Genomic DNA, 17,902 nt, shown 5'->3' with positions numbered 1-17,902 from the left:
CGGAATATTTTGAGCTGCATTATGAGATACCATAGCCTTAAATTGGCATGTTCATGAAAATGGCTTTAATCACTTTTGAAGAATAGACAAATAGTGCGCGAACAATGATATCATAAGGACGAAATGCTGCAACCTTGTGGTAAAGATTAACAATAACAGTGAAAGGTGCGCAAAACAAACGTTTTGTTTTGCGCACCTTTCACTTTCACTATTGTTTATTAACTTTTGCCTTGGTTGTGTTCCTTTCATATTTCGAAGGTCTTTTTGAACTAAAAACAAAAAATTCAACTGTTCCCACACTAACATGGTAATTGGAGAGTATATTCTCTACCATAGGTCACTATAAAGTCTTTGGCTGAGAAGTGTTGGGAGTGGGTGGCTTGCATGCATTTTATTTTTTTTTCCCTTTGGCATAGAGAACTATGACTCTTGGTTCTAAAAAAACAAATACAATTTTTTTTTTTTTTTTTTTTTATGGTTCTTGGTGGAATGTAGCCCTAAAAAAAAAGGGTCCTACAAGCTCAGTTGGTAGGATAGGCTGATTGGCCTCTGATTTCTCCATGGCATTGGCTATTGCTGCATCTGATAATAAGCTTTGATTATGGGACCTGGCCACGTGTAGTTCAGAGTTACTCTCCTAGGAAAGACCAAAGCAGGCCCGGGTTCTGCTTTCACTCTTAGTGTTCTCCGCAGCAATTCCTCAGCACAAGTTGTTGTGGACGTCAGCCAGGAAATTCTGTCCTAACCACAGATTTTCTGTCGATGTGCTCATATTTGTTTCCTTATAACTTCCCATAACGGTGACTGGCTGCAGCTGGGAAATCTTTCTCTGCTTATGTCCAGCTGTTGGAACTCCTTCAAGTGTACAGCCATTCAGATCCTCCATCTGCTCAGCGACTCTGGGGAAGGGTCTTTTATGGTTCATAGTTCCGTTTTCAGAGTATTTCTGAGGAGACGGTCCACCACCTTCCCAATATCCACCATATGTGTCAAGGCATGCAATGTGCTGTGACTGCGTACATTGAGCTTCATTTATGCGCATCCTTTAAAGCCGTAATGCCCTACTGATGGTAGATTCACGTATGTGCTGAAGAGTGACGCCATGCTTGGAAAGATCTGCCTTCAGGGAAATTCGGAGGTTGGCAGTACTGACTTCCTTTAACCACTTCTACACCGGGCGATTTCTGGCATTCCGCTCCAATATGTAAAAAGCATAATTTTTTTGCTAGAAAATTACTCGTAAACCCCAAACATTTTATTTATATATATATATATATATATATATATATATATATATATATATATATATATATATATATATATATATATATATATATATATATATATATATATATATATATATATATATATATATATATATACATACACACACACACACACACACACACACACACACACACACACAGTGCCTTGCGAAAGTATTTGGCCCCCTTGAACTTTGCGACCTTTTGCCACATTTCAGGCTTCAAACATAAAGATATAAAACTCATTTTTTGTGAAGAATCAACAACAAGTGGGACACAATCATGAAGTGGAACGAAATTTATTGGATATTTCAAACTTTTAACAAATAAAAAACTGAAAAATTGGGCGTGCAAAATTATTCAGCCCCTTTACTTTCAGTGCAGCAAACTGTCCAGAAGTTCAGTGAGGATCTCTGAATGATCCAATGTTGACCTAAATGACTAATGATGATAAATAGAATCCACCTGTGTGTAATCAAGTCTCTGTATAAATGCACCTGCACTGTGATAGTCTCAGAGGTCTGTTTAAAGCGCAGAGAGCATCACGAAGAACAAGGCAGGTCCGAGATACTGTTGTGGAGAAGTTTAAAGCCGGATTTAGATACAAAAAGATTTCCCAAGCTTTAAACATCCCAAGGAGCACTGTGCAAGCGATAATATTGAAATGGAAGGAGTATCAGACCACTGCAAATCTACAAAGACCTGGCCGTCCCTCTAAACTTTCAGCTCATACAAGGAGAAGACTGATCAGAGATGCAGCCAAGAGGCCCATGATCACTCTGGATGAACTGCAGAGATCTACAGATGAGGTGGGAGACTCTGTCCATAGGACAACAATCAGTCGTATACTGCACAAATCTGGCCTTTATGGAAGAGTGGCAAGAAGAAAGCCATTTCTTAAAGATATCTATAAAAAGTGTTGTTTAAAGTTTGCCACAAGCCACCTGGGAGACACACCAAACATGCGGAAGAAGGTGCTCTGGTCAGATGAAACCAAAATCTAACTTTTTGGCAACAATGCAAAACGTTATGTTTGGCGTAAAAGCAACACAGCTCATCACCCTGAACACACCATCCCCACTGTCAAACATGGTGGTGGCAGCATCATGGTTTGGGCCTGCTTTTCTTCAGCAGGGACAGGGAAGATTGTTAAAATTGATGGGAAGATGGAAGGAGCCAAATACAGGACCATTCTGGAAGAAAACCTGATGGAGTCTGCAAAAGACCTGAAACTGGGACAGAGATTTGTCTTCCAACAAGACAATGATCCAAAACATAAAGCAAAATCTACAATGGAATGGTTCACAAATAAACATATCCAGGTGTTAGAATGGCCAAGTCAAAGTCCAGACCTGAATCCAATCGAGATTCTGTGGAAAGAACTGAAAACTGCTTTTCACAAACGCTCTCCATCCAACCTCACTGAGCTCGAGCTGTTTTGCAAGGAGGAATGGGCAAAAATTTCAGTCTCTCGATGTGCAAAACTGATAGAGACATACCCCAAGCGACTTACAGCTGTAATAGCAGCAAAAGGTGGCGCTACAAAGTATTAACTTAAGGGGGCTGAATAATTTAATTTTGCACGCCCAATTTTTCAGTTTTTTATTTGTTAAAAAAGTTTGAAATATCCAATAAATTTCATTCCACTTCATGATGGTGTCCCACTTGTTGTTGATTCTTCACAAAAAATTACAGTTTTATATCTTTGTTTGAAGCCTGAAATGTGGCAAAAGGTCACAATCGTATTATTATATAATATTTTTTATTTTTTTTTACCAGAGACCCTAGGGAATAAAATGGCAGTCAGTGCAACTTTTTATGTCACACGGTATTTGCGCAAAAAAACATTTCAAATGCATTTTTTTGGGAAAAAAAACTTTTGTGAATTAAAAAACAAAACACTAAAGTTAGCCCACTTTTTTTGTATAACTCAGGCAGTATGGGACACAAACGGCTTCCACCGCGGGGTCAGCATATATAAAAAGTAAAAGCTTCCATAGTGAAGTAGGTAAAAATAGTGTTTATTGGTACAAAGCAAAAAACTCACATTTAGATGAATGTATCAGCGCTGTAAAAAAAAGAGAGCCGGCAAGATGCACTATTGCCGTCTTCCGGGTTCCACGTGGTGACGTCAGCGTGGGATTGGCGTGCTGACGTCACCACGTGGAACCCGAAAGACGGCAATAGTGCATCTTGCCGGCTCTCTTTGTTTTTACAGCGCTGATACATTAATCTAAATGTGCGTTTTTTACTTTGTACCAATAAACACCATTTTTACCTACTTCTATGGAAGCTTTTACTTTTTATATATGCTGACCCCGCGGTGGAAGCCGTTTGTGTCCCATACTGCCTGAGTAGCGTTTGAAGGTTGCATTCATCTAGTGCCGATTCGCAGCCAGTCTGTAACGTGGTGGTTTAATATCTGGACCTATTGAGGATAAGATTGAATGGCACACTCTTTACTAGTATCTGGTAAGCGTATGGACTTGTCTTACTAACAGATGCACCACGGAGGAACATTTAATAAAGCTGTGGTGGAGGACTTTACTTCTTTTCTCTACACTGATTTTTTTATTTCCTATTTTTTGGGACTTCACTATTTTATAATTTTTATTTTCTTTGTATTGTGCACCTGCACTGATTACTATATTTGGCCGAGCTATATTCATTATATCTGTGAACACATTCAATTGTTGTGTGCACTGGACTATTTATTTTGCACCCCCTTTCTTTATTTAATTTATTCCACTTGATTTTAGAACCAATTTGTATGGGTTTACTCAATTATGCACTTGTATACACTTGGTTGCAATATTTGAATATTCTAGATGTATTTCATTAACATTTCTTTTATCACTTTATTCATCATATTTAGCGCAGCTATATTTTATTTAATTTATATTATTAGCACTGATCACTGTATTCTTGTCACTGGTCCCCACTGTGAGAAGTGTCAGTGCCAGATTGCCCGCCATACTATCACAGTCCCACTATAAGTCGCTGATCATCGCTATTCCTAGTATATAAAAAAAAAATAATAAATTCCAGTATATATCCCAAAGTCTGTAGATAACTTTTGCACAAACCAATCAATATACACTCTCTTATAGGGATTTTTTTTTTTTTTTAACCAAAAATATGAAACCGAATACAAATTGGCCAAAATTTATGAAGAAATTTAGATTTTTACATTTTTTTATTTTTATTGCATATGTTTTATAGTAGAAAGTAAAAAATATTGTTTTTTCAGCCTTTTTTTCGTATATGTAATAAAAAGTAAAAACTAAGTGGTGATCAAATACCACTAAAAACTCTGTGAAAAAAAAATAATATAAATGTAATGTATCTACAGCATTGCATGACTGCAATATTGTCAGTTAGGGCTCATGTACACTGCAACTTCTAAACAGCCGTTTAGGAGCAGTTGGGCATTTTTTTTCAGAAGCCCCTGAACCCTCCTCTATGTTATCTTATCTGTCCATGTACACAGGGTCGTTTACAGTCATTTGCAGGCAGTTGAGTTCAGTGTAGTTTTTTGAAAGCAATTATTTGCGTTCAGGAAGTTCAGAACGTGTGTTTACCAGTGTTTCAAACGCAAAAACGTGAACGAATGCGTTCACCCGCGTTTAGCGCTTGCGTTTTCAGGAGGCATTTTATATATATATATATATATATATATATATATATATATATATATATATATATACACACACGGTCACCCTGACATGGCAGAGTGGGGTCACCCTAAATTCCGGTCACCCTGACATGGCAGAGTCAGGTCACCCTAAACACCGGTTACCCTAACATGGCAGAGTGGGGTCATGCAGCTGCCATGTAAGGGTGACCTGACTCTGTCATGCCAGGGTGACCCCACTCTGCCATGTCAGGGTGACTGGAGTTTAGGGTGACCTGACTCTGCCATGCCAGGGTGACCCAACTATGCAGATTTTGGGTTAGGGGTATAGATATATATTCATTCAAATGAAAATGGCTGAAAAACATATATTTCTGTTGCATTGTGGGTATTTGGGAGGGTCTCCAGATGTGTTTTGCAAAAAAAGCCTCTGAACGCAAACGCTGCTAAACGCGTCCAAACGCGGCATGCAAACGCGACACAAGGGGCGTTTTTAAACGTTCTGTAGCTGTCAAGTTCCAGCGTTCAAAGGACTTTTTGGAACGTCCCGTGTACATGTAGCCTTAAAGTAACGCAGTGCCAAATACCAAAAAAAAGGCCTGGTCATGAAGGGTATAAAACCCTGTCGCAGCCTCGCAAAACTCCCTATAATAGCTGTGGTGAAAAAGTTTAACTTTCCCTTCTGCCTCCTTGCATATTGCTCTATTTGACCAATCAGGCTTCCCTTTTATAGGCCAATGGGAATTTATGTTGCTTTAAGTCCAATCCATCTACATTTAAACCCCACCACCGCCATCCTAGAGCAACTCTTCTCCCTTTTTTGGGTTTTCAAACATCTGTATACATTTCCTGGGGAGCGGGGGGGGGGGGGGGTCTTCTCTCCGGTCATGTGATGTCATAGGTTCGCCTCCTTCTTTGTCCTTGGCAGTAGGCAGGTTTTAAATGCTGCAAAGAGTAAGGCCCCCTTTACACTTGTGCCACCTGAAAGCTGTGTGATTTTGCTGCGACTTTGACTAGACTTGAAGCAATGCCTCTGTAATCTTGAGGTCTATGGACCTCAAGTCGCATCAAAGTCAGGTCAAAGTAGTGCAGGGACTACTTTTCAAGTTGCTGCGACTTGAAATCGCACAAATATGAACGGTGCTCATTGGAAATCATAGGGTACGACTTGTCATGCAACGTAGCAGTTCCAAGTCGCAGGGCAAGTCGAACAAGTGTGATAGCGGCCCAAATTAGACTATTCTAGCAATGTTTTGTTTTATTCCCAAATCCTTGCTGGATTTTGTCCTGGATATACTCCTGTAGGTGTTATCACTTCCTAAAGTATAACTAAAGGCAAAACTTTTTTTTTTTTTAGTTTTGGACAGAGTGGAGAGCAGGTAGAACACCGGTCATTTTATCTTGCGGTCTGTGTCCCCGTTAATAGGATTCACCCTCTCTATGTCTTGTCTACCATTTTCATTAAAAGTAAAAGAGAATCCCATTTTGGGTTGTCCCCAGAAAAGTAATAGCGGGGAAATCTTCCAATGGGGACACTAGTTCCGGTGACCTGGGGGTTCCAAAGGAATTCCCTTAATTTGCAGGACCCCTATATATTTTCTACCGAAAATTCACAAAAACTTGGAAAGTCCACCAGGGAGACCAATTATTAACGGGATTGATTCCCTGAGTTCAAGATTGGGTCAATACATTGACTTTTTCTTGCAACCCCTGGTGGGGAAAAGGGAAGCATTTTTGAAAGACACTAAGCATGTGATACAGTGTCTACAACAATTGGAAAGTACTGAGGCATGTAGTTTGGTGACTTCTGATGTCAGTTCCTTATACACAATCGTAGGACATGACGCAGCTATAGCAGCCACAAGATGGGCCTTGAGTCACTCAGATCTTGAGGAAGTACATTCCAAATATATTGTTTAATGCCTGAGTTTTTGTCTGAGCCATAATTATTTTTGATATGCGAGAGATTTTTATTTGCAAACCAGAGGCGTAGCAATGGGAGTGAGGTTCGCTCCCAGCGTAGCGAATCTTTTCATGTCCCCATAATGTCATTTTAAAGAATCGCCTAAAGGAACTCTTGTGTTACAAGAGGTATATAGATGACCTGCTGGTTATTTGAAAAGGTGACATGCATTCGTTCAATATGTTTAAAGAGAAAATGAGTAAGAACAACAAAGGAATTGAGCTTTCCTGGACAGTTAGTACAGAAAGTGTCCAATTCCTAGATCTTGGGAACAAGGGCATCTATTCACAAAACATTTTTTCAAGTCTACTGATAGGAATTCATATCTTCCTATAGACAGCTGTCATCGTCGTAACTGGCTTGTTAATATTCCCAAGGGTCAATTGATCCGTATACGTCGTAATTGTTCTGATCAGGTGGATTATGTTTCTCAATCTCCGGTGCTTATAGATCGATTTAAAGAGAGAGGTTATGACATGAATAGGGTCCAGGCAGACCAAAAAGAAGTGGTAGCCATGGACAGGAATATTCTCCTAAATGAGAACACCAAATCTAATATTGGGTGATGATTTTAAACAGATTTTTGATTTTAATGTTCAGTACAAGCAAGTAGAACATATTATCAAGAAGCATTGGGGGATTCTTAGGCAGGATAGGATTCTAGGCCCATATCTTCCTTTAAGGCCAAGGTTTGTTTATAGGAGAGCTCTTATCCTTAAAGACAGGTTGGCCCCGGGAGTTGTTCATCCCCCAATACCTAGGCAGAATACTTTATTTAATTTTCTGTCTGGGTTTCATGCTTGCGGCAAATGTGGGGCATGCAGCCACACGAGACATAATAAGAAAAAGAGAAAGACGTTCACGGCATCTAGTACTGGTAGAGAGTACGTGATAAGAGATCTGATCACGTGTTCTACTACTGGGGTTGTCTACATGCTGGAGTGCGGGTGCGGGCTCCAGTATGTGGGACGTACCTCCTAGATGTCTGAATGTGAGAATAGCTGAGCACATCAGGAATATTAAAAAAGGATCACTTTCTCACAATGTCTCCAGACATTTTAATGAGTTTCACAATAAGAAACCTGATTCATTACTTTTTTGGGGGTTAGAATTAGTAAGAAAACATTGGCGAGGTGGTAATCCTATCCGCCAACTCGGCAAGAGAATCATTTTGGATTTTCGAAACGAAGGTTCTCTCGCCCAGAGGCTTGAATGTCGATTTCGACCTTAACTGCTTTATAAGCGACAAGTAATTTTGTGTGAAGGATATATTTCTGTTTGTTCATTTATATTTGGCTATTGATGGGGAGTGTTTATGTAAGTTTACCCTATATCTAGAGTAGATATGTAGTTCACTCTATATTTTAATATTTTAATGTATATATATTTCTAATGTACTTTTTACAAAATTTGAATATGTTTTAATAGGTTATTAAATATTCATGATATAGCTGGAGAATATAGTTAATAATGTATATTTATATTTATTTTTATGTGTATGCGGCTTTTTGTAAAGCCAGATGGAGAGCATTGTCCGATGCGGCGGGTATTAGGGAGGCTCTGCAATGTGTTTTCCCTTTCCCTTTAACTGTTCTTAGGAGGAAGGAGTTCCCTTTAAATCGTATTCGGAGGAAGGAGTTGTCCCCGTATCTTCCGGTTTGTGTAATATTGAATGAAGGGGACTTAGGACGGATATCGTCCGGGTATACTTCCTGGAGAGGCGGAGACATTTGTTGTTCCTCCCAATGATATACCTTCGCTGCAGGCCGGGTCGGCCTTAAATGATAGCTGCTTGTGTGTAGGCTCCACCTTTACTGTTGAAGTCAGCGCCCTATCAGCTTAGACGTAACGCCTATAGGGGGCGGAGCCTTCCCTGCTGCTCGCTGCATCCTCTCAGTTGTACGGCTTATGTCTTACAAGCGTGATTACAAGAAGCGGTTTGTGAGTATTTGGATTTTAATAAACAGCTATATTCAGCTTACCCGCACAGAGAGCATTCGACTTCTTTCTGCTTCTTTTACCTATGTGGTGATCTCTATGTGCCTCATGTGAGAGTGGCACCATCGCTGTTAGCTTGTCCCTGTGTATCAGCTAGAGACCTCCATTTTATCCGGTAACATCAGCCAGTGACCCCAGTGGGGTAAAAATGCGTGGTTTGGCTCGGTGTTCTGGGTCAAATTTTGGGGTGAGAGGCTTTGGTGGTGGTGGAGTGGAGCACATTAATGTACTAATCACTTGTACTGGGTGACCACGTCTCTGGATCTGCAATGCACTTATGATTTATGGACACTTTATTTTTTATTGTATACACTCATTTATATTCTATACACTTATGTATTTTTGATTACAGTTTTATTGAAAAGCATGGATGTTTTATGGATATTAAGTTATTATAAACACAGATTGACTTTCACTGCATTCACTATATACATTTATGTCTGGCGCAGCACTCTTTTGCTTTTGAATATTCTTTGTGTAAGTGAATAGCACTATTTGGTGTTTGCTGCCGGATTAATTAGCATAATTTATATATATTTTTTATATAATCTTGAGTAGGGTTGGTGATTGATTACTTTCACTTTTTGTTTATTGAATATAGCTGCGCTGATAGTTTTTCCACATTTTACAATGTCCAACATGCGGCACAGAACCGCAGGCAATGCGGCCCAACGGGCGCAGAACTCCAGACAGCCTCAGATCCAGGGGGTGGGCAACAGGGCAATTGCTCCCCCCGAGAAATATTAGAGACTCTCCCTCCTGCTCTGAGATGGCGGGTCGGTAAACCCAGATTGCGGGTTCCCGACCCGCCATCCCCGAGCATCACTGTAAATAACAGAGCCAGCACTATAGGAAGCAGAGCCAATGCTTCCCGTATAGAGCCGACTCCTATCACAGGAGGAGTGATACCAAATGTACTCCGCCTCCCTCTGTGACAGGAGGCGGCGATATACAGAAAGCATTGGCTCTGCTTCCTCCAGCACGGCTCCTGTTTCATGCTGATCATGCTCAGAAATGGTGGGTCAGAAACCCGGCAGCAGTAACAGCCAGCAATACCCAGTATCACTTCCCTCCAGCAGTAACCGCCAGCAGTAACCGCCAGCAGTCTGCAAAATAAGTAGAAAAGGTATGTGCATTAGCGTGTGTAAATTGTTGCAATATGTTTTTTAATAACTAGTTGTGTTTTGTCATAATATGTCATGTCCTTGTTCATACATGTATAAATAAGGACATTACATTTTCTGGCTGCCTAAATCATATGTGCTAGGGGTGCAACTATCCCCCAGCACAGAACTGTAAATATCCCAGCATGTGCAGTGTTTCTGACTCCTACCACCATTGCCACTTCAAATCACTGAAGTGGTCATGGTGGTTAGAGTGTTCCTTTATTATCTCTCAGAAGAAGTAATCCTCTGTATACTGATTCCATTTCATTTAATCATCCTCTAGTTGTGTTAAATTAGTGTGTGTGTTGGGGGGGGGGGGGGGTCGATAAGGGCACGGCGGCGTTTTTATTACTTGTATACCCTAACTATAGTATATATTTCATATGCGGCCCGAGAAAATTTCTCTACACTCAATGTATCCCAGAGAAGCCAAAAGGTTGGACACCCATGTTCTAAACATTTCAGGATTGAGTGAGCCAACCATGGGTGGGAAATGACCGTTCCCGAGGGAGCTTCAATGCCGCACACTTTCCATGCAAACATACATTTAAAAAAATTGTTGCAACAATAAAATCGGTCCACACACATGAACCGGTTGCTATGCTAATCATTTGTGTGGATGAATACATTTAATCCATGTGCAAATTGGATCTATTTTAAATTCTGAGAAGGGCCTTGTATGAAAAGGAAGAGATTTTAGATTGGATGATTTTATTCTTCTTGCTCTTTTAGAAGAGCTGCCTTTTCTTTTTTGATGTAAATTGCCCTAGCTATGTAAAAGTAAGTTCAGATAATTTTATTTATTTAGTTTTTTTTTTTTTAATGGACATCTGCCAAATGTAAGGCTCTCTTCAATTCCCTCCACTGGTTTCCACTTGTTCAGCATATGAAATTCGAAACCTTAACATTCAAAGCCATCCACCTCTCTGTCCCCATATAGGTCACCAACCTCATCCCAAAATATCACCCAAATCATCCATTGCGCTCCTCCCAGGACCTCCCGCTCTCGGTTTCCCTCATCACCTCCCATACTTTGTTCCAGGACAATTCTAGAGTCTCTCCCATCCTCTGAACTCCCTACCCCAATCCATCCGGCATCTCCTATCTGTCTGTGTTCAGGCAGTCCTTGGAAATTCTTCTCTTTGGGCTCGTTCACATGTGTTAATTATGAAGAACGATGCAATGCTCCTCAAAGCGCCCGTAGTGTTTATGACGTGGTTTTGACACAATTTCGTTGTGTTTTTGAAGTGTTGCAAAAAGCATTATGAAAGCTTGTTAGATGCAGATGAAAGTGTTGCTTTTCTCTAGGGAAGTGCTTAAAGGGGAAGTGATGTAGAGGAAAGGATCTGCTTTGAGGTGTGGTTAGGATGTGGTGTCAGGTCAGGCATTTTTGTGACTTCTATGGATTGTTGGAATTTAACACTTGGCTTGGTCTCAAGATTATTAAAAAAGGCCCAGCAGAAAAAGAGGGTTTTGCGCTGGTATTGGGTGCATTTCATAATCCTGCAGAGAATTTCCAAGGGGTATTTTCATACTCTTTACGAGGAATCATGGGCGTGTTTTCAAGCGTTCTTTGATTATACATGCATGAAGATGTCCATGTTTGATGCCCTGCTTGAGATTGTTAGACCCTTACTGATGTGAGCTACAACTGATATGAGGCGACCTGGGTCACCAGAAGCATGTCTTCTTTTAGGGCCAGTTCACACCATAGAAACGCAGCCCGCATGCGTTCCAAATGCTTTTCTGCATGCACGTTTGTGATGGGTTCAGTGCCTTTTTGATGCACTTTTGATGCAGTCCAGTGCATCCCCCCCCCCCCTATTTTTTCTTAAGCTTAACCACTTTTGGATCGGAAGGATTTGCCCCCTTAATGACCAGGCTATATTTTGCGATTCAGCACTGCGTTACTTTAACGTACAATTGCGCGGTCGTGCGACGCTGTACCCAAATAAAATTGATGTCCTTTTTTTCCCACAAATAGAGCTTTCTTTTGGTGATATTTGATCACCTGTGCGATTTTTTTTTTTTTTTTTTTTTTTTTTTTTTTTTTGCGCTATATACAAAAAAATTGCGACAATTCTGGAAAAAAAAAAATATATATTTTTCACATTCTGCTATATAACATTGCCAAAAAAAAGTAAAAATCTACATTTTTTAACAATTTAGGCCAATTTTGTTTTCTGCTATATATTTGGTAAACAAAAATAGCAATAAGCGTATTTTGATTGGTTTGCGTAAAAGTTATCGCGTCTACAAACTACGGAAAGAATTTGTCATTTTTATTGTGTTTTCTTTTTTTATTAGTAATGGCGGCGATCTGCGTTTTTTTTTTTTTTTTTTTTTTTTTGCGGAACTTAGACATTGCGGCGGACAGATCAGACCACTGACTGATATTTTTGACACTTTTGGGGGGACCAGTGACATTACTACAGTAATCAGTGCTAAAAATATGCACTGTTACTGTAATAATGACACTGGCAGGGAAGGGGGTTAACACAGTAAGTGATCATGGGGTTAAATGTATACCTAGGGGCGTGTTTCTAACTGTGGGGGGCGTGGCTTGTGAACGAATCACAGAGACATGTGATCCTACATGGAAGGATCACAGGCACTCTGTGATCATTCCAGAGAGAAGAACGGTCTTAACAACATCTGCCCGTCCTTCTCCCACAGCGGGGAGCGATCGCGGGTGTCAGGCGGCAATCGGAGCCACCTGCCCCATGCATCGGGATCCTCGCTGACGAGTTGTATTGGGTACCAGTATGATTTTGAAATTCTGTAGCTTGGTTTTACTTTACTTCTGGATCGCTAGGAAGAGAACAGCTGTAATAAAATTAAGATTTTATCATATTTATTTACCTATGTATATATTTGAGATTTTTACAGGGTTTTTTTATCAAAACATTGGAATGGGGGGACTAGTTACATACAATATTGCTTCCGCCTCGTCTTGCAAATTTTTTACATTTCTCCACTTTGACTTCAAGCTCAGTAATTCTTAAACTGCGTGGGGGGGGGGGGGGGGGGGGGGTTTCACTGTCTGGGCGGTAAGGATCTTGAATTCACTTCCACAATCGGTTGTGTCAGGAAGTATTGAAACTCTTAGATGGGTATTTTGGCAAACACAGTATATCGGGATACAGGAAATTATTTTTTAACCCACACAGGTTGAACTGGATGGACTGATGTCTTTATTAAACCTTACCAACTATGATGCAAACAATCCTGTTTCAGAGTGATAAGCAGTTATGAAGAGAACAAAAAAAATCATTTAAATATAGGAAAATAAGTTTAAATATATCAATGTCTCTCTTTTTTTTTTTTTTTTTTTTAAATTAAGAGATCCAGTCCTTTACTTACCCCCCACCATTTTTTCCCCCATACCCCCAACTAGTATGGATACTTTTAGTGAAGAATCCCTTCTCTGTAAAGATCACTATGAGGACTATGTTGGTCTGTTTGATTTATTCATATCCCTGTCTATCTAGGTCATTGAATGAGACTCAGGTAACAGCTATGGGTATAAAGATGCTCCCTGGATACAAGGATCCTTATCACGGCCGTCCCCTGACACGAGGAGAGATGGGTTGTTTCCTCAGTCACTACAACATCTGGAAGGAGGTGAGGAGGGGGACCTCTTAGGAAAAGATGGGTCTGGGCAGTTCAACTTGTGCCCTTCTTCTATCTTATAGATCTATAACTTTGCTATGCACTTTCAGGAGCTGGGGGACAGTGTGCTGGATTAGGGGTTGGCAGGGCTGCAATGGTCGGACCTCTAAACTCTGACTCTCTCAGGCTTAATTGTCAGATTTAGACCAAAATCAAAGCTAAAATAATTGCAAAAACTGCACTATTATGTAACAATCTAGTGAATCAAAATGATTGCTAAAAGTTTATATATAGCCAAAACCTTTTAGCTTTGGGTAGTTGGTAAGACTTTGTATCATATTTTTACTACAATTTCCCAATGTGGTAGATTTACCCTCTCTATTTGTCCAGGTGACCATTGTGAGCAAGAGAGTAAGCCCCCGTTCACACTGGGGCGACCTGTCAGGCGACCTGGTCGCCTGACAGGTCGCCGTAGGTCGCCTGGCATAGAGAAGCTGTTGACCCTTTCTAATAGGAGCGACACAAGTCGCTCCGACTTAGAAAAAGGGTCCGGAGCTTCTTTGGGGTGACCTGGAGCGACCTGCATTGACTTCAATGTTATGAAGTCCTGGCCGGCCGCTCCGAGGTCGCGGTGCGAGCAGCGCGCCGCGACCTGTGAGGTCGCCCCGGGAAGTAGCGTCGCCCCTGTGTGAACGGGGCCTAAATTAAGGGAAATCCAAAATGTGCAGCTCCAGTGAATATAACAAAAACATACAAAAATAATAAATGAGTAATTAGTGTTCAATGTGCCAAACATTGTCTTTTAAGGCTTCGTTTCCAGTAGTGCGACTTGTCGTGCGACTTTGGTCACATAAAGTCGCATGACAAGTCACAGCCCATTGATTTCAATGGCACCCGTTCCCATCTATGCGACTTAAAGTTGCAGCGACTTTGAAAATGTGCCTGCACTACTTTGATGCGACTGAGTAGAGTGTGTCAAATCAGATCAAAAACTTTGCATCAAAGTCACACTGCAAAGTTGCACTGTAAATCGCACGACTTTGGCGTTGCACTAGTGGAAACGTAGCCTAAATCAACGTCAATATATATTCACATAAAAAAGATCTTCCAGCAGCTCATTGTAGTGTAGTGAAAACACTGAGTACCACCACCTTAACCAATGCACACTCACCAGACCATAAGCTGTAACAGACACAGCAGACACAGAATTGTTTCTCAGGCACAAATCTTCCCCAGCTGTGTGCACTTCCACTCCAGAATCACTCCCAGCAGCAAAAAGCAACTCCCACTGGAACAGCGCTCACCAAGGAGCCAACAAAAAGCCAGTGATAGTGTAGTAGTTTTAAATAAATTCCAATTTGTATGCCGAGAAAAACTGCAATGCTACCCCCTCATGGACTATAGGAAACAGACCGGTCTTTTTCCTATAGACCATGAGGGGTAGCATCACAGTTTTTCTCTGCGTACAAATTGGAATTTTCACGATTTGTGGACAGGACAAGCCTGGCTTCTTTTATTTGGCCCTATACATACCGGAATGCCTAATTCCAGACAGTTTCTAGTTTTAAATAAAGGTTTATTATAGAACAGAACCAATCATCCAGTTAGAAACAATGTGAGCGAAAAATCACAGTAAAAACTCACTGAGAGCCCCCCGCAACCTGGGATCGTTTAGCAGTCACCCCCGGGACGTCAGCACCAGGATTCTGCCCCGACTAGTTTAGTCAAAAGGGACTTTCTCAAGGGGTCTCAAATCTATAACTGTACAGTTGTCATCTTGAGGGGAAATCATCCAGTGGGGACACTTTTCCAGGTGACAACTATCTAACAAGCGAATTCCCTTCATTTTGTAGACCTTTTCTCTACCCCTTTCTGTTGTCTACAGCAAAAGGCAATAAAAAGGAAATTCCCCCAATAGAACATAGATGTCCAAATTTTTAAACCAATTAGAAGAGAGAGGGGGCCAGGCCAGGCCGCAGCTTTGTGTCTAAATGGCAAGCTGCTTGCTGTGGAGGCACTCAACAGTGGGAAGGAGCCAGGAGCACCCAAGAGGGACCCGAGAAGAGGAGGATCTGGGCTGTTCTATGCAAATCCAACTGCACTGTGTAGGGAAGTATAACATGTTTGAAAAGTTATTTTTTTTTTTTTCGTTTAAAAATAACAATCACTTTAAGGATTTAGAGAGGATCTGTAAAGAAGAGTGGACCAAAATCCCTCCAGAGATGTGTGCAAACCTGGTCACCAACTACAAGAAACGTCTTACCTCTGTGCTTCCCAACAAGGGATTCTCCACCAAGTACTAAGCCTGGTTTTGTTTGGGGTTCAAATACTTATTTTGCTCACTGAACTGTAATTTATAACATTTTTATCATGTGTTTTTTCTGGATTTTTGGTTAATAGTCTGTCTCTATCATTTAAAATTCACCTATGATAAAAACGTTTAGACCCTTCATTTCTTTGTAAGTGGGCAAACTTACAAAATCTGCAGGGGATCAAATAATTATTTTCCCCACTGTATATACACTCTTACAAAAATATTATTTTCTGAAAACTTGCCAGCCTAATGCTCGCTGTTATCTCGCCCACTCTCATAGATCGCAGAACGTTCACTCCCCATCTCTGCTGTATTCGAAGATGACCTGCGATTTGAAATCTTCTTTAAGAGGCGGCTGGAGAATTTGCTGCAGGATGTGGAGAAGGCACAGCTGGACTGGGACCTCATGTGAGAGATGTTTGGGTGAAGAGTGAGGGGAAGGGATAGAGAAAGTTATTTATGTAATGAACTCCTTAGTTCTACAAGTGGAATTAGGACAGTTCTAAAGAAAGAACAGCAGTTTTCTTACTGTGCTGTAAATATTTAGTCGTGTAGTAATCTATAGTAAACATGGCTGTCCTGGAATGTGTACAGTAGTGAGGAATTCTACTAGATTTTCCTTTATAGTAACACATACAGTACTGTGAAAAAGCATTTGCCCCCTTCCTGATTTTTTTTTTTTTTGCATATTTGTCACACTTAAATTATTCAGATCATCAAACAAACGTTAATAGTACACAAAGATAACCGGAGTAAATACAAAATGCAGTTTTTAAATTATGATTTCATTTATTAAGGGGAAAAAAAGCTGTCCAAGCCATCCTTGCCCTATGTGAAAAAGTAGTTATCCCCCACCCCACCCCACCCCACCCCATGAATGAACTGTGATTAACCACATTTTCTTTTTTTTTTGGAAAGTTGAGTTAAATTTAACTTTCCACACACAGGCCCTTATTTATGCCAGACCTGTTGAATCAATAAATTATTTAGGCCCCTTTCACACTTGACGCTCCGTCGGCGGACTCAGTTTTTCGCAGCGGGGGATCGATCCGCCGATTCCCCCCGCTGAGCAGGCGGATGGCAGCTCTGTGTCCGTGCTGTGTGCAGAGACAGAGCTGTCAGGTCCCCTCTCTTCTCTATGGAGGAATCGGATGAGAATGGACCGTCTGTCTGTTCTCATCTGACCCCATCCGATCAGATCCGCCAGGCGGATTGGAAAATAGGGTTTTCCATCCGTCCTGATTTGACGGATCGGATGTCAGCGGACATGTCTCCACTGACATCCAATGCCCCATAGAGATGCATGGGGCATCCGTTCAGATCCCCCTTAAAAACTGACAGGCGGATCTGAACGGTCCACAAGTGTGAAAGGGACCTTAAATAGAAGTTGTCTGACAAAGTGAAGCACGCTAAAAGATTTTAAAAGAGCAACACGTGCCACGATCGAAAGCAATTTAACAGAAACAAAGTATTTTGTTATATATCGGTCTGAAAAGGGTTATAAAGACATTTCTAAGGCTTTGGGACTCCAGCGAACCAAGATGAAAGCCATTATCCACCAATAGAGAAAACTTGGAACAGTGGTGAACCTTGTCAAGCGTGGCCGTCCTACCAAAATTACTCCAAGAGCACAACGACTACTCATCCAAAAGAACCCACAACAACATCTAAAGACCTGCTAGCCTCACTTGCCTCAATTAAGGGCAGTGTTCATGATTCAACAATAAGAAAGAGGCTGGGCAAAAATGGCATCCGTTTTACAGTTCCAAGGTCAAAACCACTGCTCACCAAAAAGAACTCAAAGGCACATCTCACATCTGCCAAAAAACATCTTGATTTTCTTTAAGAATTTTGGGCAAATATTCTGTGAACTGATTAGACAAAAGTTGAAATGTTTGTAAGGAGTGCATCCTGGTACATCTGGCATAAATCGAACATCATACCCACAGT

At 40.9% G+C, this 17,902-nt stretch overlaps 1 protein-coding gene across 2 annotated transcripts in view; it reads left to right on the top strand.

Annotated features, from left to right (window-relative positions):
* The window catches only part of COLGALT1 (collagen beta(1-O)galactosyltransferase 1), a 100,557-nt gene that overhangs the window by 67,825 nt on the left and 14,830 nt on the right, over positions 1 to 17,902 (top strand). For both annotated transcript variants that reach the window (XM_082252727.1, XM_082252728.1), the window contains 2 exons: positions 13,518 to 13,650; positions 16,233 to 16,360. In XM_082252727.1, coding sequence (XP_082108853.1) covers positions 13,518 to 13,650; positions 16,233 to 16,360 — 261 coding nt within the window. The remainder of the gene's footprint in view (positions 1 to 13,517; positions 13,651 to 16,232; positions 16,361 to 17,902) is intronic.

The sequence above is a fragment of the Pelophylax lessonae genome (genome assembly GCF_965119305.1).
Source record: "Pelophylax lessonae genome assembly, chromosome: 4".
NCBI classification, from domain to species: Eukaryota; Metazoa; Chordata; class Amphibia; order Anura; family Ranidae; genus Pelophylax; species Pelophylax lessonae.
Note: the sequence above shows the minus strand (reverse complement) of the source record. Positions and strands in the feature narration are given on the sequence as shown.